Raw genomic sequence first — 23,424 nt, 5'->3', positions numbered from 1 at the left:
CAATTTTAATACTGAGTCAAATTCTGACTGACCGGGCAGCAGGAGATGCTCACTCCTCCATGGCACCTGATCCCACCTCTGATGTTTCGGGGGTCCGTTTTTGCTCTGCTCTTATTTAATTGCATTGTTATATGAACTTTGATATTGAATACTGTTCTTTATCTCCATAGCCTTCTTAGACCTACGCTGTCGTCGATCACTTTATTTTATTTAATGAAAGTTGTTTTCCAAGATCTTGTTCTATCGGAAGCCATTGTAAATTTTAATTTGTCAAAGCAATCCCACTTAATTGTTTACACCTGCACTGATAATCTACTGGCCATACTGAACAAAGCCATCGGCTTTGTTTACGTAGATCAAGCTTGGGTTGTAACTGGAAGTTAAAAGTACAACCTAATTTACGATTCAAATCCGGAAATCGGGGATTTGGGCGATACGCATGACCCAACGTGTCATAAAAAATAATCAGGTGTAACGGGAGAGGAGAAAATGCAGCGGACCAGACCAGGATTCGAACTAGGGCTGACCGCAACACAGGTTCAGGGTCGAAAAGTAACCCCACGAAAGTGGGTGAGTTGGAACTATGTATAGGGCTGTTGAAATTATGATTTTCAAACAATTTATAGAATAAATGCAAAAATTGGCATGTATATTTCTACACCAAATACATGAAGTACTATATTATTTGGCGGTGAGCAGTCAAGAGATTTCCTAATGGCTAGATGAGCGCCAGCTAAAGCTCGACGCCATAAAAAATGCTGGGGTGGGGCGCTTGAATTTAATACTTTTTGAGGATAGCTCGATATAGCATATATCTTTGCTGTTCTTGGAAAATAGAAATTTAAAGACTTTGTTATTTTTCTTATCCCCCAATAAGGCCCCTCACTACTTCAAGGGGTGATATTTCGAACACATTAAAATCTTCACAACATGAGGATGTTTACATATGAATTTGACTTAGCATAGTCTTTATGTTCTTGAAAAGATTGTTTCGACTTATCTCTTATGTAAACCTTTGACCCTTCATTTTGGCCCTATCTTAACATGCTTAACCCCGAGGCTTATGATATGAAAAAAATCTTGAATCTACACTACCCGTGGATGCTTTCATAAAAACAACACTAGGCATGGCTTTGTCTAATTCTTTATAATTTTTTAAAAATTTTTACCTGTATATATATCTATGTAAAACTTAAATTGGTCATTATGGTCATAGCCTACCACCAGGGGTTATGATTTGAACAAACTTATATCTACACCACCTTTGGATGATTTTACACCGAGTTTTATTTTTCCTCACCCATGATCATGATGGTTGTTGCAAACTCTCTAAAATATATTTCCTGTATAAATATATGTATTTGTCCCCCGCTTTCGCGAAAGCGAGGGGACATTAAATCTCATTCGTCTGTCCGTCTATCTAGCTGTCCGTCAGTCTGTCCGTCACAAAAACTTTAACCTTGCCCATAACTTTTGATTTAGTGGAGCTATGGCTTTCATATTTCACATGTGTATTCCTTGTGACAAGACCTTTCTTTGGGTATCACCAAATCTGACCTCTTCACCTTGACCTTGGAGTTTGACCCACTTTTACACAAAAATTTCAAACTTTTACTTTGGCCATAACTTTTGAATAGTAGCTACTAGGACTTTCATATTTCACATATGTATTGTTTGTGGCAAAATCTTTCATTGGATAACAACAACCTTGACCTTGGAGATTTACGTACTTATGAAAAAACTTTAACCTTGACCATAACTTTTGAACGGTGGGGGCTAGGGCTTTTGTACTTTACATATGTAATCCCTGTGAGAAGACCTTTCATTGGATACCAATAACTTTTACCCTTTGACCTTGACCTTGGAGTTTTAATTACATTTTAAAAACTTTAACCTTGGTCACAACATTTAACCATTAGATAGTCGGACTTTAATATTTCACATATGTATTCCTTGTGGCAAGACATTTCATTGGATATCAACAACCTTGACCTTTTGACCTTGACCTTGGAGATTTACGTACTTATGAAAAATCTTTAATCTTGACCATAACTTTTGAACGGTGGGGGCTAGAGCTTTCGTACTTCACATATGTTTTCCTTTTGAGAAGACCTTTCATTGGATACCAACAACTTTTACCCTTTGACCTTGACATTGGAGTTTTAACTACTTTCAAAAAAAACTTCAACTTTGAACACAACTTTTGAACGGTAAATACTAGGACTATTATATTTTAAATATGTATTCTTTGTGGCAAGTCCTTTCATTGGATATCAACAACTTTGATCATTTGACCTTGACCTTAAAGATTTATGTACTTATGAAAAAAACTTTAACCTTGACCATAAATTTTGAACAGTAAGGGCTAGGGCTTTCATACTTCACATATGTAATCCTTGTGAGAAGACCTTTCATTGGATATCAACAATTTTGACCCTTTGATCTTGACCTTGGAGTTGACCTACTTTTAAAAAACTTTTTACTTTGGCCATAACTTTTTAATGGTCAGGATTAGGGTTTTCATCATTAAAAAAAATCAACTTCAATGTTACTTTCTAAATAAATGACATATGATAGGATGTTCATATTACACACAATATGTCATAAAGATAACATCTCACCCACAAAGACACCGAAAGCGGGGGACCACAATTCTTTGAATTTGCTTGTTTAAACTTGATATCCAATGAAAGGTCCTGCCACAAGGATTATATATGTGAAAGATGAAAGTCTTAGTTTTATCCCTTCAAGAGGTTTAGTCAAATTTTGCTTTTTATGCATCCGAAAACGAAGTTTCGGGGGTATTAATTTTTGTCAAGTCCATCTAGCTGTCTGTCTGTCTCTCTGTCTGTTTGTCCGCAAAAACTTTAACCTTGCTCATAACTTTTGATTCAGAGGAGTTATGACTTTCATATTCCTTGTGACAAGACCTTTCGTGTGGTACCACCAATTTTAAACTTTTGACCTTGGAGCTTGACCCACTTTTACACAAAAATTTTGAACTTTTACTTTGGTCATATCTTTTGAAAAGTAGATACCAGAACATTTGCATTTACTATATACCAGTATATTGTTACCAGTATATTGTTTGTAGAAAGACGTTTCATTTGATACCAACAACTTTGACCTTTTGACCTTGACCTTGGAGATTTACGTACATAAAAAAACCTTGGCTATAAGTTTTGAACGAAAAATGCTAGGGCTTTCATATTTTACTTATATAATCCTTGTGAGAGGATGCTTCATCAGATACCAATAACCTTGAACTTTTGACCTTGACCTTGGAGTTCGACTTACTTTAAAAATACAACTCAGCCCATATTTTTGAAGGGTTAAGACTAGGGCTTTCATTCTTCACATTCTTAATCCTTGTGACAAAACATTTTATTTAATACCAAGATACTTGACCCCTTGTTCTTGACCTTGGCATTTGACCCACTTTTACACAAAAATTCCAAACTTTTACTTAGGCCCTAATTTTAAAACGGTAGATTCTAAGAATTTCATATTTCACATATCAATTCTTTTTGGCAAGACCTTTTATTTAAAATCAAGAATTTTGATTTGACCTTGGAGATTTTCGTACTAACGAAAAAACTTTAACCGTGATCATAACTTTTGAACAGTGAGGGCTAGGGCTTTCATTCTTCAAATATGTATTCCTTGCAAGAATACCTTTCATTGGATATCAACAATTTCGACCCTTTGACCTTTGAGTTTGACTTACTTTTAACATTGGCAATAACTTTTGAATAAAGGCTAAGTCTTTCATATTTCACATATGTATTCCGTGTGACAAGACCTTTCATTGGATATCAAAAATCTTTACCCTTGGAGTTTGACCTTCTCTTTACAAACTTCAACCTTGGCCGAAGTTTTTGAACGATAAGGGCCAGCACTTTCATATTTCCCATATTTAATCTTTGAGACTTTCTTTAGAAACTAAGAACCTTGAACCTTTGACCTTGATCCTGGAGTTTTTCCTACATGTAAAAATGTTAACCCTGGTCATTACCCTTGAATAGTTGGTGCTAAGGTTTTATATTTCACATCTGTATTTCTCAAAAGACCTTACTTTAGGAACCAACATATTTAATTTGCATTTGAGAAAGCTTAAACATTGCTATGTTGCCATACGTGGACATCAGAGTTTTAAACACATCTTGTTAAAAGTATGTCAAGGGGTCATAGTTCTTGGTATCCAATGAAAGGTCACAAGGATTACAAAAGCCTTATCATTTATCATTCAAAAGCTATGGTCAAGGTTAAAGTTTTTTTTACAAGTATGGAAATCTCCAAGGACAAGGTCAAAAGGTCAAAGAAGTTGGTATCGAATGAAAGGTCTTGCCACAAAGAATACCTAAGTGAAATATGAAATTCCCAGTATCTACCGTTCAAAGGTTTCGGCCAAGTTTAAAGTTTTTAAAAAGAAGGTCAAACTCTAAAGTCAAAGGGTCAAAGTTCTTGATAGCCAATGAAAGGTATTGCAATGTGAAAGCCCCAGCCCTAACCCTACAAAAATTAAAGTCAAGGTTAATTTTTTCCATAATCTCTTAGGTCAAAGTCAAAAGCTCAAACTTGGTAACCAATAAAAGTTCATACAAAAAGAATACATATGTTAAATATGAAAGTCCTATATGTAGTATCTACCATTCAGAATTTATGGCCAAAGTAAAACTTAAAAAAAATTGTAAAAGTTGGTCAAACTCCAAGGTCAAAAGGTCAAATTTGGTGGTACCCTAAGAAAGGTTTTGTGACAAGGAATACACATGTGACATTTTAAAGTTATAGCTCAACTTAAGTTGTGGGCAAAGTTTTTGTGACGGACGGGCACACTGACAGACACACAAATGAGATTAAATGTCCCCTCACTTTCGCGAAAGTGGGGGACAGTAAGGACAGATAATACATTCTACAAAATAATATCTGCTTTGTAAGTCTTCGTAATATATTAGAAATATATTTAAATAAATATATATTAATTACATTGCAATATCTTAACCGATTCTAAATTTTTTTCTTGTAGAAATCGAAATACTAAAAAATTGGATATTGGCAAATAAAGTATTTGTCTGAAGGAATATATAAAAAATTCTATCCTCTGGTATATTGCACAAAGGCCTGGTAAGGTGCCTCTATATCTTGTGATTAAACACGTTAAAGTAGATGAAACTAGAAATATGTCCATAGGACATGAATGCCACGCCGAGGATATATTAGTAAAGCAACATGAAAATTTGTATGTGTATAAAATATGATCAGTTTGGTTCAGGTAGGGCTTATCGTTACTTGGGAATAAAAATGTAGGTCAGATCCAGAATCCGAAGCAAGTCTGGTAGTGTCCATCCCTAGATGCATCATCCATGCAAGTTTGGTTCATGCAGGACTTATAGTTACTTGGGAATGAAAATATAGGTCAGATCCAGCATCCGAAGCAAGTCTGGTAGTGTCCATCCCTAGAAGCATCATCAATGCAAGTTTGGTTGAGGTAGGACCTTTAGTTACTTGGGAATGAAAATATAGGTCAGAACCAGCATCCAAAGCAAGTCTGGTAGTGTCCATCACTAGATGCATCATCCATGCAAATTTGGTTCAGGCAGGGCTTATAGTTACTTGGGAATGAAAATATAGGTCAGATCCAGCAGCTGAAGCAAGTCTGGTAGGGTCTATTCCTAGATGCATCATCCATGCAAGTTTTGTCTAAGTAAGGCTTATAGTTCCTTAGGAATGAACCTGCTCCAAAACCTTTAATCTGGTCACTCATCTGGAAAATCTAGGTCAGATCCAGCATCCGAAGCAAGTCCCGTAGCGTTTATCCCTAGATGCATCATTTGTGCGAGTTTGTATCAACATGTGAAGTTTGACAACACCATCTTGAATGGTATGTTTAAAACAGAGCTAAACACTAATTTAAGAAGTGAGTTCAAGGTCAAAGGAAATGTCAAGGTCAAAAAATGATGCAGTTGCATAGCTCTCATCATTATTCAAGATTGTTGCAGCTCAAAAAATCTGAAACAGTTGTCTGTATTTGAAATAATTATATTAATCACTCACTTAACCTCCTGATCAAGGATTTTATCTTACACCATGTTCAACTCCCATGAGTGCTTTCAGTACTTTGATTTTAATCTAAAGTCAGTTACATACTAGTATTTAGAACTTCCAGGTCAAGTGAAACATACATAATTTTGGATAATGATCACTTTGACGAACGTTATTTATCAGACAGGCAAAATATCAAACCATGTTCGCTGGGTTAGTAATTATTTGTATATATTGAAAAATACCCCGTGGGGATCCTGGTTAGAATAGGTTCTCAGTACCCCCTTGCTTGTCGTAAAAGGTGACTAAAAGAGGCAGTCCTTTGGATGAGACCGTATCAACCGAGGCCCCGTGTCACAGCAGGTGTGGCACGATAAAGATCCCTTCCTGCTCAAAGGCCATAAGTGCCGAGCATAGGCCTAAATTTGCAGCCCTTCACCGGCAATGGTGACATCTCCGTATCAGTGAAATATTCTGGAGAGGGACGTTACACAGTATACAGTCAATCAATAAATATATACTGAAAAATACTCAATCCTCCACCAAGGTCAAATCCAGCATTCAAAGTAGGCAGGCCTGGTAGTTTGAATCCTTCTATACAATTTTATTTATTTCCCTTTGAATCAGGATGAGACTCATAATTTAAACAAATATGAATCCGACCTTCACTTGTATATGTTTGTGTCAAGTTTAGTTGAAACTTGTCATAATGTTGGAAATTGTGAAACATGACACAGGAAACAGAGAATTTAAATTGACAAGAATTTTCACATTAGGATAGTATATATTAAACAATGCTGCAATACAACAAAATCTTTTTTTTAAATTACATTACATTTATAAGGTCAATCAACTGTTAGTGTCTGTGTGTGTATTCCTCAATAGCGAGAAGCACTGACTTTTACAGTGGACGGCTTACTATATATTACACTCAGACAATGTAAGGAAACCTTTTTAACGATATAAATATTTAGCTCAACCGTATTTGTCAACTGTAAAAGTCGGTGCTTCTCGCAAAAGCCCAATATCTTTCTACTCCTTCACACACATAAAAGTTGATAACTTGTGTGCATCCTCTTGTGTTTGTGAAAGTTCCCGGAAACGTTAAATTCCTTTCCACATACATCACATTTGTACGGCTTTTCGCCTGTGTGGGTCCTCATGTGAATCTTAACAGCACTTGATACTGTGAAGGTCTTTTCACACACATCGCATTTAAAAGGCCTTTCACCAGTATGAATTCTCATATGAGTTTGTAAGGTACTCGGCTGATTAAATCCCTTTCCACACACTTCACATTTATAATGTTTCTCACCTACATGTGTCCTCATGTGTGTGTGTAAGGCATGTAATTGATTGAATTTCTCATCACACATATCACATTTATGACATTGTTTAAAAGCATGCGTCTTTTTGTGTGTGCGTAAGGAACGCGTATGGTTGTATCCCTTCCCACAGACATCACATTTATAAAGTTTATCATCCGAATGGGTACCTACATGTCTACGCAAGTTACATAATTGGTTGAATGCCTTCCCACACACATCACATTCATGAAGTTGATCACCAGTGTGTATCCTTATGTGCATCTGTAAGTTACATGAGCGGGAGAATGCTCTCCCACACGTATCACAGGTAAATGGTTTTTCACCTGTATGTGTCCTAATGTGTCTTCGTAAGTCTGCTTTTTCAGGGAACCCTTTGCCACACACATCACATTTATGATATTTATCCCCTATGTGTATCCTCGAGTGTCTATACAAGTAACTTTTTTTGCCGAATGTTTTCCCACACACATCACATTTATGAAGTTTATCACCTGTGTGTGTCCTCGTGTGTCTTTCTAAATGATCAGAACAATTTAAAGTTTTCTCACTTATAACACATTTAAGACTTTTAACGTGTTCCAACGTACCGTCGGTTTGATTCACACTAATAGTCGAGTCTGAGAAGTTTTTAGTATCATTTTGAATATGCAAATGAGATGAAAAATTTACTTGTTCCACCTGCAAAGTTGACAAAAAATGTTTTAATATTATGTTTTAATACTCGTTTGCTTTTAATTCATGATTTAACATGTTAATCAAAACACATATAAGTGAACTGAGGGAAGCTAATCATACAGTAGATTCCTAAAACAACTTAAAAACATAGGTAATCAGAGATTACAGAGCTCACCTCAACGTGTGTTGTCTTTAAGTAAGGCAAATTAAGTCACACAATTAACCAACAAAAAGTGTACATCCAAAAATGCAAAATTTATGCAATTTTGATACTTTGGAATAGACCTATATAAAAACTAAAAACTAGTTCTTCATCATGAAAATGTAATTAAAATCCAGCATCTGAAGCATGATTGAGAGTTTTCATCCCTTGATGCATCATTTAAGCAACTGGTTTATATAAGCCTTATAGTTTCTTGGTGATAGACTTGCACCCATAACTTTTACGAGGTCTATTATCTGGAAAATGTATGTCGAATTCAGCATCTGAAGCAAGTCCATTAGTGTGCATCCTAAGATGTATCATCCATGCAAGTTTGGTCAACATAGGGCTTAAAGTTACTTGCAAATGAAACCTGTATAAAATAATTAACCTTTCCACTAATCCAGAAAATGTAGGTCAGATTCAGCATCCGAAGCCAGCCTAGTAGAATGCACCCTTAGATGTACCATCCATGCAAGTTTGGTCATTATAGGGCTCATAGTAACTTGGAAATGAAACCTGCACCAAAAACTTTAACCTGTTCACTCAACCGGAAAATGTAGGTCAGATTCAGCATCCGAAGCAAGGCTGGTAGTATGCATCCTAAGATGTATCATCCATGTAAGTTTGGTCAACATAGGGCTTATAGTTACTCTGAAATGAGACCTACACCCAAAACTGCACCAAAAATGTTAACCTGCACCAAAAACATTAACCTGGTCATTCCTTTGCTGAAATTGCAGCATCTGAAACTTTGACTGGTACAATGAAACACACTAGCAACATCTTCCATGCATGTCTAATCAATATAGGACATAGAAGTACTTAAAAAGAAAACTGCTCCAAAAAACTTAACCTTAACCCGTGACGCTGACGCCGAGGATATCACATAAGCTCCCCCCAACTTCGTTGAGGTGAGCTAAAAATCATTTCCGTTACAGGAGTACATGTATATTCCAAACAAGTAAGAAAATTAAAGCAAGGGGAAATTTGTCGATCAAAGCAAACCAGGTTTCCTTTTGTGTGAACAGTACTCGCATTGCTAAAAAAATTACCGAAAAACAGTTTCAGTTTGGCCCATTAGTTTTTGAGAAGATTTCTACAGATTTTTCTTTTATATTTCTATGTAAAAGTTGGATTCCCTATTGTGTCCCCCCTTCACCGGAGAACCTGATTTTAACAATTTAAATTTGACACTACCTCATGATATATCCTATGAGTTTCTGTTTTTCTGGCCCATTGGTTCTTGAAGAAAAAGATTTTATTAATTTTTCCTATATATTTTTTAAACCACTACCCATTTTTGTTTTTTCTTGATTATCTTGTAAGAGGACTTGGTGATTCATTTTAGGTCAGACAAAAGTTCCCCAAATACCTGTTTTATATATCTTCATAATATATGAAAAAAATATACAAAATTTTCATTACTTTCTGATTTCAAAACCGGTTTATAACTGTTTTTAAAAATTTGAAACACTAAAAATGTGATTTTAACAAACTATGATTTTTTCCCTAAAGGATTATATAAGAAATGCCACCCTGTCGTAAAAATGTCTGGTAAGGTACCTCAATTTTTTGTGAGTAAACATGTTAGAGTATAAATTTATCAATGACAAAATCTTGGAAAAAATTATATATTATTCAGGAATGTCTCATCTGTCCTTAAACAGTTTAAACTCCCCATCACCCAAGGATGCTTTATACCAAGTTTGGTTAAAATAGGCACAGTGTACCCTGAGAAGAAGTTGAAAATGGGGAAAGTTTACAGATAGTCATCGAACAATGGGTGATTAGAAAAGCTCACTTCGGTGAGCTAAATATATAAGAAACAAAACTAAGGATGGCCTCAAGTCATCAGGTACCTTGCAACCAGGCAGTGACTTGTTTATTGATAGGATTTAACTAGAAACAATAATGAATGTAGTGGTAATTATTCATGAAGTTGAATACATTTATCATTGTTTATACATTTTAAGTTCACATATTTTTTCATTATTGGCATTAGCTGGCTAAAATTTAAAATTAAGTCTAAGTTTAATGTCACCTATCAACTTCAAAACCTAAGAAGGCAAGAGGAAAAAAATAAAAGAAAAACAGAATTTTTAAATAAATGAGTATTTACTCATCTACATTAATTCAAATACTGTAAAAAAAATATTTCTAATCATATACAGGCTTTTGGTTTAAATAAATATTTTCAGTAAATCTGTATCTAAAATTAGACTGAATAGAATCAGCTCAAAGCCCAAATATTGTCTACCTCTACAGAATGTACATGTAGTTTTTAGGTTCTAAAAGTAATAGTAGAAAGGAACAGAAACATGCAAAAAAATGCAGATTACTTTGATTCTATACTCCTGGGGGTGATCTTAAACATAGAACTAACTTTGGACAGCCTTATGATGCATTGTTATGTCACATAAGCTTTGCCTTCTTTGTGTATTGATTTGTCCTATTCAACAATTCTTAAATTGCATAAACAACACATAAAACACTGTAAATAGATATTTAACAGTCTATTTAACTGTATCATCAAGAACAATCATCAATTTAAATTTTGAAATTTCACACTGGTCTGTGTTAAAGTATCCTTAAAATTGAACATGTTGAATCTGTCTTCTCAAAACAATATCTAGCCTACATTTACATATGGGGTAGTTGGTATGGATTCTTTGAAATAAGAATTTTACAAAGTTATCACATCACAAAATTGTACATGTTTAATGATATGGCTTTCTTAAATATGTTTGCTTGCCCTCTTCAGACTCAGGATAAAATGACAAGATAGGCTTAGACCCCTTTCTGTCCCCTGATTTTTGGTATCTTTTGGAATAATAAAACAGTTTATCAATTAAAACTTGTATCAGAATTAGGATCAATTGGTTCCAAGTTTTGAAATACACAGAGGTCACAGAGAGGTCAGAAAATAGGTTAATTCTCCAATTTTCACATTTTTATGCAAATTTCATCAATTCAACAGCACATTTTGTTTCTAAAAACATAGAGAACATGCTTGCCTATCTACCAAATTTATTATCTCAAATATGATGAAAAATGTCCACCAGAATTGAGGAAACTTCTGCACCTTCTTGTGGAGAGCTTTAAATTTTATCCTTTACTTGGCACTAAATTCCATTTAGCAGGGAGGGATCTTAATCGTGCCAACGACTACTGTGACACCAGACCTTGGTTTATACGGTCTAATCCCAATGCCCAGTCTCCACATTCCACAGTGAGATTTGAACTTTCGACATAAGGAACTACTCCTTACTTCACGACAATATAGTATATGCTTTAACAACTGCGCCATGCAGGTGACTAGTGTTGTAAAATCGGACAAATTTTACTATCGATTATCAAATTGAATCGGAAGAACACAATCGATTATATAATCAATAATTTGAACTATTAAAAAGGTTAGATTTATTAATTCAGCACGAGTAGAATTCCATGACATTTGACCGCGAACTTCAACTTATCTTTATTGGCATACGACATTTTACACAATTTACAAATAACCGAGTCCATCTGTAAATTATTTTTGCATGGAGGCCCATCGCCCTGTTTCAGAAAGCCAAAAAACTTCAAACTTTAGATCGTGTTGCACCAGGATATTGATATAATTAGGCGTCAACCTCTTCACCATGCACGTTCGCCATTTTGTTTACCGCCGATTAGAGTGACGTCCCTTTGGTGAATATAACAGTTAAACCTGATCGGCTTAAAAAATACGGCATGAAAAATATAGCGATCTATCGATGATAATATTTACAATCGATTGTCGCCGATCTGGGCCTTTTAACGACAATTTTTCGATAGTCGGTGACTATCGTAACAACACTACAGGTGACTCCTCAACAATAAAGCCTGTATGTCAGAGGTTATTCAGGTAACAGCATTGAGCAATATAAAAATACCTGTGATATTTTCTGTTGTTGATTATCTTCTTCTTCATTTTCTGTAACATGGTCAGGATTTCCAAATATCTGCTCCTTTTCTACAACCAAGACACCAAATAAGTATAAATCAAGTTATTCAACTGAACTCTCATTAAGTTCATTTTATTTTTATTTTAATAAAAGGGCTTAGGACACTGAAAGTTACTTCAAGCACCTCTTAATCTAAATTAATGGTTTCAAACCATTTTTTACTTTTGTTTTCTCTGAGAGTCTGAGAGAAAACAAACAGAAAAAAATTATGTAATTATAAGTTACAAATCATTTACAAAATCTTGGCTCTTTGGAGCTATCTACTGTCCAGGCAAACAACAATGTTATTTATTAAGACAAAATGTATGATTTCAATGTGTATCTTACATATAAAATGGTTTTAAAAAATGGAACAGATGATTCCAATCTGGCACATTCAAGTCATCAGGTGCTTTAGTGACCAATTAACTGATTGATTAATTAACAGTAAAGAATGGAAAAAGCACTAATTTAGTTACAGATTTCCCCATTATTTCCAGATCATGACAAGGAGCACACAGCTGGTGACTGGCCAGCAAGGGATGCCCACTCCTCCATGGCACCTGAACCCACCTCTGATGTTTCGGAGGTTCTGTTTGCACTGCTCAAATTTTGTATTATTTTATGGACTTAGTTATTGAATACTGTTCTTTATCTTTATCATGTGTTCATATATTTAATTCATTAAATTTATACCACTACACTCCTCCCCTAGCTCTGCTTCTTGGTTTCTTTGATGTGGTGGTGTCTGCATTGTCTTGTCCTCTGACATCATGATCTAATTATAGCTCCTAAAACCTGTAAAAAATAATGTATATCATACAAATAAAGTTACATTGGGATTGCTTTGCTTATTGAAAATATGAAAGAGATCATATATTTCTACTTGTGTTCATAAAAATATTTTTACCTTTCTTTCACATGGGAATTTTACAGGGTTCTGTACTCTTTCACTTGGGAATTTTACATTTTAAAAAAAGTGGCCAATTTTGATTGATTGGTTGTAGTTTAACAGATGTCATATACACATGCAGGTGACCTTTACTCATCACTCAGGGTTGTTGAGCAGTGAGGCATCACAATTATGCCAAAGACTAGACATGACACAGGGTTTCGGTTTTTAATGCATCTGACATGCTAAGGAACTGCAACTTTTACTATATAAAGTACAGAGTCTTGGGCGAAAGGATTTTTTTTTTATGCCTTAGGCCAGTCACAGAAAGGGTTTGCATCAATGACCTTCTGATCTTTAGTTAATGATGTGTGGAAGTCAATTCGTAATAACATTCTTTGTTTCCAGTAGACAAGCAGACTTTCATATTTTTGTAGCTGATTGACTAGTCACTTATCCGACATTCCTCTGACTTTAACCCCTGCTTTTTTATATTGTACACAAATCATAATATCAAAAAGCTGGGGTAAGAGTCAGAGAAATATTGGATTAATGATTGACCTATGACTAGGTTTTGATTTGACCACAGGAGTTGGCAGTTTAATCAATAATCCAGTGTAAACATAACATATGAGCTGCGCGAGCGTAGCAAAGCGACGCTGCAACAGGAATGCAACGCGATTTTTTCTCTGCCGCTTTAATTAGTCAAAATAACAAATGCATATGACTCAAGTTGTCAGTTGATGTTTCCCACGTGATTTCTGTTGTATTCCCCTTCTTAATCGCCGTTATTTAGACTGTATCCCTAAAATCCAACATTAACAACATTTCGAAAAGAATCAGCCGCCATGAGGGTTTTCCAATGATGTCACGATATATTCAAAATGTGTTCATTGACTTAGGTAAGTTTTACTTCATTTTAAAAATATTTTTTGGCATAATATTCCTTTAAAAATATTAAAAACTCAAATAATTCAACGATTGAACAATTTATTCAATTTTTAAGTGTTTAAATGTAGGGAATCCAAACTCAGTTCAACATAGAATCGTGACGTCACGGGAAAACCCCTCATGGCGGCTGATTCTTCTCGAAATGTTGTTTATGTTGGATTTCAGGGACAATAACGGCGATTAAGAAGGGGAATGCCACAAAAATCAGGTGGGACACATCTACTATCATGAATCGCATTGAGTCGCATATATGCATTTGTTATTTTGACTAAATAAAGCGGCAGAGAAAAATCACCAAAAACGGGCTCGCTACGCTCGCGAAGCTCATAGGTTATGTTTACACTGGTTTATCGATAAAACTGCCGACTCCTGTGATTTGACTTGGTTCCGAGTTAATCAGAAACAAACCTAAAGGATTTGGTGTTTTTCTCGGCAATTTCTATATTTTCTCAAGTAAGACTTTTTTACAGCTTTTTTCTAGGGTCAATAAGTTTTTCTTATCATATAGAGAAATCACCAGCTTTAAGCACCAAAGCAAAACCAACATACCTTTGCGAGTTGCCCGTTTTTCGCCACCTTTGGTATAAACAAAGAGAAATGCCGATCCCGATTTTTATGTCCTGAAATCGGCGCGTCGATTTACCCAAATGGACCCAAATGGAAACACAAATGGACCCAAATGGAATTCAGATGGAATATTAAATATGTATTATCGCATTTTAATACTTATTTAAAATGATGAAAATAATGAACTTACAGTTACAAATGGATTTTTTTTAAAATTATTATAAAATCTCTAATATTATATTTTGAAACATAAAGTTTTGATGGTATACTACATGATATATACCGGCAAAATTATTTGGGGGTAGGGGCGGCGGGGGGAGGGGTTATGAGTAGGCCTCCCCCATCCGTTCCTAGGGCCATAAAAAATCAAATTATACTTCAGTTTTGTATTCAAGTATGTTCAATAGTTATTACAAATAGAATTGAACCGCATTTTTAAAAAAATACAGTCGAAGAAAATAATGATATAATCAGGCGCGGATCCAGGAATTTAATTTAGAGGGGGCGCAAAAAGTAGGCAATGGGTCTGGGGACCGTTTTGAGCCCCCCACCCCCCCCCCCCCCCCAGTGGGTCCAGGACAAAGTCCTGGTGAGGGCCCAGGGGGCGAAGTCCCCGGACGCTCCTTGGTTCTAGAGATTTTGAAGGGTAAAAGGAGGTCTACCAAGTAGACATATATATTTACATTTTCTAGAGAAACTTTGATTTACGTTAACTTTGACAATTTTAGGAGGGGGGGGGGGGGCGCACCCTCTTAAATCAGCCACTGATAATGATATTATTATTTAAATACATGTGTTCTCTTTTTGTTTTAATTTCAGTATTTTTTTTTATTTCGAATAAGTAAAAACTTGAAAACACGATATAATATATATATTTTATATTTCATTTGGGTCCATTTGATTTCCATTTGGGTCCATTTGAGTTTCTATTTGGGTCCATTTGGGTTCCATTTTGGGTCCTTTTGGGTAAATCGACGCACCCCCTAAAATTCATAAGTTAAAAAATTGAAAACTGAAAACAAATAAACTATAAATAAATAAATAGATAATAAATAAATAAAATAAATAAATAAATAGCCTAATATTCAAATTCTGTATAACATAATGATGTATGAATAACCATGTATATCTTATGTAGTCTACCTTTTTTAAAACCTCTTACATGTACATTCATGTCGCATAAACTGCACACTCTGCTCAAGTTGTTTAAGAATTTCACTGCTTGGATTCCGGGGAGATCCAGATATTTCAGATTTTAGAATGGGGGTAGACCTGTGTAAGGAATTCCATACGACAACAAACTGCTCACTGCTTACTGCCACATACATTGGCAACTGCTCACTGCTTTCTGCCACACATATTTCAGTGAATTTTTCAAATTCATATTGATATTTATGTGAATTTTCAAAAAAAAAAAAAAAAAATAAAGGCGTGGATCCAAGAACTTTTTTCCATGAGGGGTCCACCCTAGTTAGATTAAATCCAACCCAGATATTTCTTGTCAAGAAAAAAACAAAACAAAAAACAAAATCGTAAAGGCCTTTCATAAACGGGGAAAATATATATCGGCGGGGGAGTGGTGGGTGGGGGCTTGACTTCTTATGTTTCTTATCTTCCTCAAAGAGACTGATACTGATAATCTTTGATAAAATAGATAATGAATAATATACAATTTATACGGTACTTCAAAGGCATTTTTAACATACTAGTATACCATAAATATTTTAGTCGTTTGTTGAACGAGTTCCACTGAGACAATCATTTTTCGTCAAAAGTACCTGCATAATGACATCATTTTCACATTGTGAGCAAAACTTTATTCTGAATATGCTATTTATAGAATTTGTGTCTGGCTATGTGTGCACTAAACTTGTTTCTAATCTGAATTGTGGTTTTGTAGATACACATGAATAGAGATAGTTGGCGAACTTTTTTATCATCTCCCCTCGTACTAGTAGGTAATAAAACAAGGTCATTCATATCGATTTTATGTGTTTAATTTCTATGTGTTTCAATAGTGATAATTAAACTTTTAACCCCCTTCCCCGCAGTCTCGCATTTTAACGCATATACCATTTCCTATTTCTGACGCAAAATCACGCAATTACCGTTTCCCCGCAATCACGCACTTTCACGCACTTTAAAAAGTTTATTTAATTGTTAATATAATGTCAATTTCCTTCTATTTCATACTTGAAAAAATCTCATCAAATAAGAAAAATTATTTTTGTATTAAAATATAGCTTCATAATATAATTTATGCAAATCTTTAGAGAAACGTGTACCAAGCTAAAATGTGCTTGCGGGGAAATGGTAAATTTCTATTTTTAAGACGGGAACATTAAATGTTTTTGGGTACCCATCTTTATCCGCAACTCCTCTCATACCACGAAATGAAATTAGATGAGACTTTCACACAATCTTTATCACATATATCCATTGTGTACCTCCTATTTTACTTTTGATCTGACACATATTTTGTGTTTGCCATTGCAAAACATGGACACTGCCATTACATTCATATGGAAGGCGGAAAGTATCACAGAGTGAGCTCGTTCCTCACAGTACATGTACCTCTAGTTATAACCCCCTTTGTCTGCAATAAGTACCAATATGCTATAGAAAAGCTATTCAGAGATTTACTGTGTCTTACGAAACCAAAAATCAAATTGAACATTATTAATTGTCATTTACTTCTGTGGGGAGATGAGTCACAAAATGTAGAAATCAATAAATATATTTTTCAGTCAGTTCATAAATTTATAACATATTCTGGTAGATTTAATTAATTATTACTGCCTAACACTTACACCTATATATCTATATAATTATATATTTATCATAATTATGTAACAAATGTATGTTTCAATTTAACAAACTTGTTTGTACATCAATATTCCTTTTCATTTATTTTCCCTATGTATATACTGTAAATCACTTTTTATTCGCGAGAACTTTATTTTCGCGTAAATACGCGAGACAATGCGTTCGCGAAAATTAAATTCTCGCGTATAAAAGTATTCCTTACGATTATATAGTGGAATGACAACTATTCGTGAAAATTATGTCTCGCTTACAAAGAGTAAATGACAATCTCGCGAAAATAAGGTGTCGCGAAAATTAAGTGATCTACAGTATATTGACAGTTGTATGGTGAGAACCTAGTAAGTTGTTAGAACTTGTGTTCAAACCATTTGTATAGTATTTATACAATAAAATATGTTCAAACAAAAAAGTACGTAAGGGTTGCCCGCAACCCTGTGTCTCGCCTGCTGTCGCTGTGGTTAGTAAGAAATGATTGTCTGATAAACTGAAGCATTTATTGACATTTCAGAAGGAATAACTCAAAAATACAATAATAAAGAAATGGAACAGCTGACTTAATATCTAATCCCTTGGCGATTATATTGGCATTTATATATATATACATATACCCTGTAAATTCACAAATTATTGTGATGTTTTTATTATTGCGAATATTGCAACGTGTTATGAGTCGCAATAATTTGAACTTGCATTTTGAAATCAAATCCACTGTATATGTATCAAGTCATTCATGCAGAAAATGTAGGTGAAGATTACCTAATTATGGTACTGATATTGTTGGTTACCCATGATGTGTAGACTGACAAATTATCATGCCACTATAAGTTATAGTTGCTGAGATATGGACCTCCACCATAAATTTATGCAAAGTCACTCATGCGGAAAAATGTAGGTCAAGATGACCTAATTCTGGTACAGGCGTTTGTGGTTACCCATGATGTATCCACTGACAAATTATCATGCCACTATAAGTTATAGTTGCTGAGATATGGACCTCCACCATAAATTTATGCAAAGTCACTCATGCGGAAAAATGTAGGTCAAGATGACCTAATTCTGGTACAGGCGTTTGTGGTTACCCATGATGTATCCACTGACTAACTATCATGCCACTATAAGTTATAGTTGCTGAAATATGAACCTCCATTATCAATTTAACCAAAGTCATTCATGCAGAAAAATGTAGGTCAAAATGACCTAATTCTGGTACTGATGTTGTTGGTTACTTATAACCTGTACAATGACAAATCATCATGCCATTATAAGTTATAGATGCTGAGATATGGACCTCCACCAAAAATTTAACCAAAGTCACTCATGCAGAAAAATGTAGGTCAAGATGACCTAATTCTGGTACTGACGTTTGTGGTTACCCATGATGTATCCACTGACTAATTATCATATCCCTATAACTTATAGTTGCTGGAATATAGGTCTTCACCATAAATTATCATGAAAAAACTAAGTCCAACTTAAGGAAAAAATACGGAAAAATTTGAATTTTTTTTTTCAAAATCATACTTGGGATATAAATTTTTATCCATACTGAATATTGTGTCCAAATTTCAAGAAGACTGAATAAAATTTGAGAAAGTTATTGCAGTTTATAAAACTTTGACATTTGGGTTAACCAAAAGTTGGACGCCGACGACGACGACGACGACGACGGAATCTATGGTCGCTATGTCTCGCTTCGCGACATTCGTCGCAGGCGAGACAAAAAAACCCGCTTGAAAAGTGGGAGGGTATACAATAATCAGTATTTCCGTCCGTCCGTCTGTACGTCCGTTCGTCTGTCGGTTACACTTTGGGGTACCCATCTCTTATCCGCAACTCCTCTCATTCCACTGAAGGAAATTTAATTAACTTTAGTGACCTTGAGACAATGCCTTTTACCCCAGGGTCATGCCTTGAACAATTTTTAATCTTCAACATATCCTGATTCTTGTATGTAAGTTTGGTGAAAATCTACCTGGTGGTTTTGGAGAAGATTTTTTAGCAACTAGTGCTTTTGGTTTTGTTTTCCTGATTACATGTATCTTCCCTTGTTTTAAGGTCCCAACCCTTATTTTAGTATAAATGGTAGCCCTTGGGCCAAGGATACCCTGTGACAAATTTGACACTGATTGGCCAAGGGGTTCTTGAGTTATGGCCCATATTATAAAAAGTTAACACACACCGCACAAATGGCCATAGCATTAGCTTTTTTAACCTTTGGCTCAGAAGAGCTAAAAATTGTTAGAAGACTGAATTTCAAGCGCTAGAAAGAGTTATTTTTTTTAAACTACGTGACTATTGAACTTTGCTGTTGAATTGTATAGGGATTGTATTTAAAAGAAATTCTTGACGCTATTTCAAGTCTTCTCTGGGGGTACAAAACATGTAAATAAATTTCTTTTCAATCAAATGAAAGAAAACTTCACACATCCACAAAACAATATATTTTTACAAAGAATATTGAGCTTATTTTAAATTTCTGGAAAGAAGTATAACTAAAATTGACAATGTCCACAAACTTTTCGAACAACCCTCGTATCAGGTTTTTTCACAGGATGAAACATATGGATATAACGAACGGTGTTCAACATCAGAAGTCCATAAAACAATACAAAGTAGGAGTATAGGAAACACGGACCTCCAAAACATCGGAGGTGGGATCAGGTACCATGTAGAAGGGAGCATCCCTGTCGACATAGAATGTACATAGAATGTCTTCACACACATTTATCCAATTCCTAAGGTTTATCACATGAATGTCACCTTTTCGTGAACTGGTACGTTACTCGATAGATTCAATGCCTTCCAACACACATCACATTCATAAAGTTCATATGGATTTGTCACAATGTATTTATTTAAATCCGCCATTTCACGCAACTTTTCTTTTACGAACCACTATGAATCACCACAATGTATCCTACAATGTCTCTTGAAGTTACTTGAACAATGGAATGGCTTTCCACATATATCAAATACATGACGAATGTCACCTGTATGCATCCTCATGTGACGCTTGAGAGGATGTGAATGGCTGAAAGCCTTCCCACACACATCACATTTATAAGGTTTTTCACCAGTATGAGTCCTCATATGTGTCAAAAAGTAATTTGACCAGTTGAATGCCTTCCTTCACACGTCACATACATAAGGCTCATCACCTGTATGTATCCTCATGTGACTTTTTAAATATTGTGACAGGTTGAAAGCCTTACCACAGATATCACATCTACAAGGTTTCTCACCCTGTACGTCCTTATGTGTGACTGTAGGTTTCCTTCCCACATTTATCACATTTATAAGGTTTATTACCGGTATGTGTCCTTATGTGTCTCTGTTTGGTACTTGAATGAATGAATGAATGAATGCCTTCCCACACACATCACATTAGTATGATGCTTCACCTGAATGTGTGCTCATGTGTCTATTTAAATATTGTGATTGGCTGAATGTCTTCCCACACATATCACATTTATAAGGTTTTTCATCTGTATGTGTCCTCATGTGTCTCTGTAAGTCACTTAACCGTTTAAATGCCTTTTCACATACATCACAGATATAAGGTCTATCACCTGTTTGTATTCTCATGTGATCCTGTAAGGTACTTGCCTGAGTGAATGCTTTCCAACACACATCACATTTAAAAGGCTTATCACCTGTATGTGTCCTCTTGTGTGTCTGTAAAGCATATAATTTGTTAAATGCTTTTCCACACACATCACATTTTAAAGGTTTAACAATTGTGTGTGTCCTCATGTGTCTTTGTGAGTTACTTGTCTGTTTGAATGCCTTTTCACACACATCACATGCACATCTATAAGGTTTTCCACCAGTGTGTTTCCTCATGTGCGCATGAAAGGTACTTGACCGAGTAAATGCCCTCCCACACACATCACATATATAAGACTTATCATCGGTATGTGTCCCCATGTGTCTCCTTAAGTCACTTGTCTGTTTGAATGCCTTTTCACATACATCACATTTATAAGGTTTATCATCGGTATGTGTCCCCATGTGTCTCCTTAAGTCACTTGTCTCTTTGAATGCCTTTTCACAAACATCACACTTATAAGGTCTATCACCTGTATGTGTCCTTATGTGTCTCCGTAAGTTACTTGTCCATTTGAATGCCTTTCCACACACATCACATTTATAAGGTTGATCACCTGTATGTATTCTCATGTGATCATGTAGGTGATTTGACTGTTTATATGCCTTCTCACAAACATCACATTTATAAGGTTTTTCACCTGTATGTGTTCTCATGTGTATCTGTAGTTTTTCTAACTGTTTGAAAGCCTTTCCACACATATCACATTTATAAGATTTCTCACCTGTATGTGTCCTCCTATGGCTCTTTAAATACTGTGGCTGCCTGAATGCCTTTCCACAAACATCACATTTATAAAGTTTATCACTTGGGTTGAATTCTCATGTGATGCTGTAAGTGATGTGATAGTCTGAATGCCTTCCCACACACATCACAGTTATATGGTTTATCACCTGTATGTGTTCTCATGTGTCTCTGTATGTCACCTGAATGTTTAAATGCCTTTCCACACACATCACATTTATAAGGTTTGTCACCTGTATGTTTACTCATGTGTCTCTGTAACTCATGTAGATGATCAAATGTTTTCATACAAATTTTACATTCATTGGGCCTTTTACTTTCACAAGCATTTATGGATTGTTCAAAATTCACAAATTCATTTTCATTTACACTGCAGTTTAAATTCCCAAGATGACTTTCTGACCTGGATGCAAAATCTGTTTTTTCTTTCTGTAAATGTAACAAATAAATCTTTCTTTAGGTTGAAGCTATTTCAATGTATCAAAAGTGTCCAGGGGCCACTTCATTAACCTGAGTAACTATTGTCATGCTGTTTTTTTTAACCAGATGTCTCTCTTAGTAATTCTTTTTGTGGCCCAACGCTACATGTGGCCCTGGGGTCGTGATTTAAACAGATTAGAATGAACTTTAATTCTGACAGGATGCTTCCACTTAAGTTTCTGCTTTTCTTGCCCAGTGGTTCTTGAGAAAATTATTAAAGGCTTTTTCCCTATACAAAGAACCAAACTTCTAAGTGTTCACCTAACATTTTATGTTTTAAAGAACAAATGCATAAGATAAATTATCTTCTTAATTAATGATTAATGATGTATTTTTCAGTTCGATGTTATGTAAAATTTCATTTATACAGTAAATCTTGTCAAAATTTTAAGCAAAGTGTCAAGAAAATGATGTACCTTCAGAATGAAAATTAACACAAAATAATCTCTACAGAGTAAGACCAACACACACTCTTATTACTGTAAGATATCCACCCAATCAGTAGTAACACGCAATAGGGAATTGTACCACCACAACACAGGATCCTTAGATACTTTCATACTTGGATACTTTACTTAAAAAAAGGTATTAATAGTGAACTAACAACCAAGCTTTTTGATAATCGTGATGGCTTTAACTTTTCTATCGTCAACTTTCCTTACATGTACTTATGCAGCAATTATACTTTCATCAGCTGCATAAGGCTATTATGTGTCTAAGTTGATTCGAAATGCAAGAGAATGCCCTACGTATGAAGAATTTCTACAAATGAGGTAAATTATTGACAAACAAGTTAATGAAACAAGAATATCAACAGTCTCGTTTAAAGTCATTATTTCTTAAGTTCTTTGGTCGATACAATGACCTTGTCAGTAAATACAATCTACCATTAAGTAAAATGCCGACTGACCTTTTTCCTACTAATTGTTAGTCCATTATTTATACATTGAATTGAAGAAGTATTTTCCATTATTTCCAGATCATGAAATAAACCTCAGATTGGTTACTACTGCAAATGAGATTATGGTCAGACCCTTTATTAATTGGTGTAGGCGGTCCAGCATCTCATTGCAAGGTCAAAATCTCACTCGGCGGACCAATATCGATTTTTATGCCTGCTCAGCAAAATATTACAAATGTTA

The 23,424-nt window shown here is 35.0% G+C and overlaps 1 protein-coding gene across 1 annotated transcript; it reads right to left on the bottom strand.

Annotated features, from left to right (window-relative positions):
* Positions 1-6,687: 6,687 nt before the first annotated feature.
* Positions 6,688-21,863, bottom strand: LOC134283682 (zinc finger protein 91-like). The gene is made up of 5 exons (XM_062766172.1): positions 20,853-21,863; positions 20,664-20,725; positions 12,912-12,993; positions 12,165-12,244; positions 6,688-8,048 (listed from the first exon to the last, which is right to left on the bottom strand). Exons 1-5 carry the CDS (start codon positions 21,757-21,759, stop codon positions 7,083-7,085), a joined length of 2,097 nt encoding a protein of 698 aa, XP_062622156.1. The 5' UTR covers positions 21,760-21,863; the 3' UTR covers positions 6,688-7,082.
* Positions 21,864-23,424: the final 1,561 nt, after the last annotated feature.

The sequence above is a fragment of the Saccostrea cucullata genome, unplaced genomic scaffold (genome assembly GCF_032062105.1).
Source record: "Saccostrea cucullata isolate Sc308-1 unplaced genomic scaffold, CSIRO_AGI_Scuc_v1 ctg2106, whole genome shotgun sequence".
Taxonomy (NCBI): Eukaryota; Metazoa; Mollusca; class Bivalvia; order Ostreida; family Ostreidae; genus Saccostrea; species Saccostrea cuccullata.
Note: the sequence above shows the minus strand (reverse complement) of the source record. Positions and strands in the feature narration are given on the sequence as shown.

Bases quoted from the DNA above. Each gene is read 5' to 3' on its own strand.
- LOC134283682 (XM_062766172.1), bottom strand. From the start codon at position 21,759: ATGTGTGGAAAGGCTTTCAAACAGTTAGAAAAACTACAGATACACATG. The intron at 20,726-20,852 runs GTGAAGCATCAT...AAATGTGGGAAG, and splicing joins ACACATGAGCACACATTCAG to GAAACCTACAGTCACACATA. The intron at 12,245-12,911 runs GTATAAATTTAA...TCTTGGTTGTAG, and splicing joins GCTAGGGGAGGAGTGTAGTG to AAAAGGAGCAGATATTTGGA.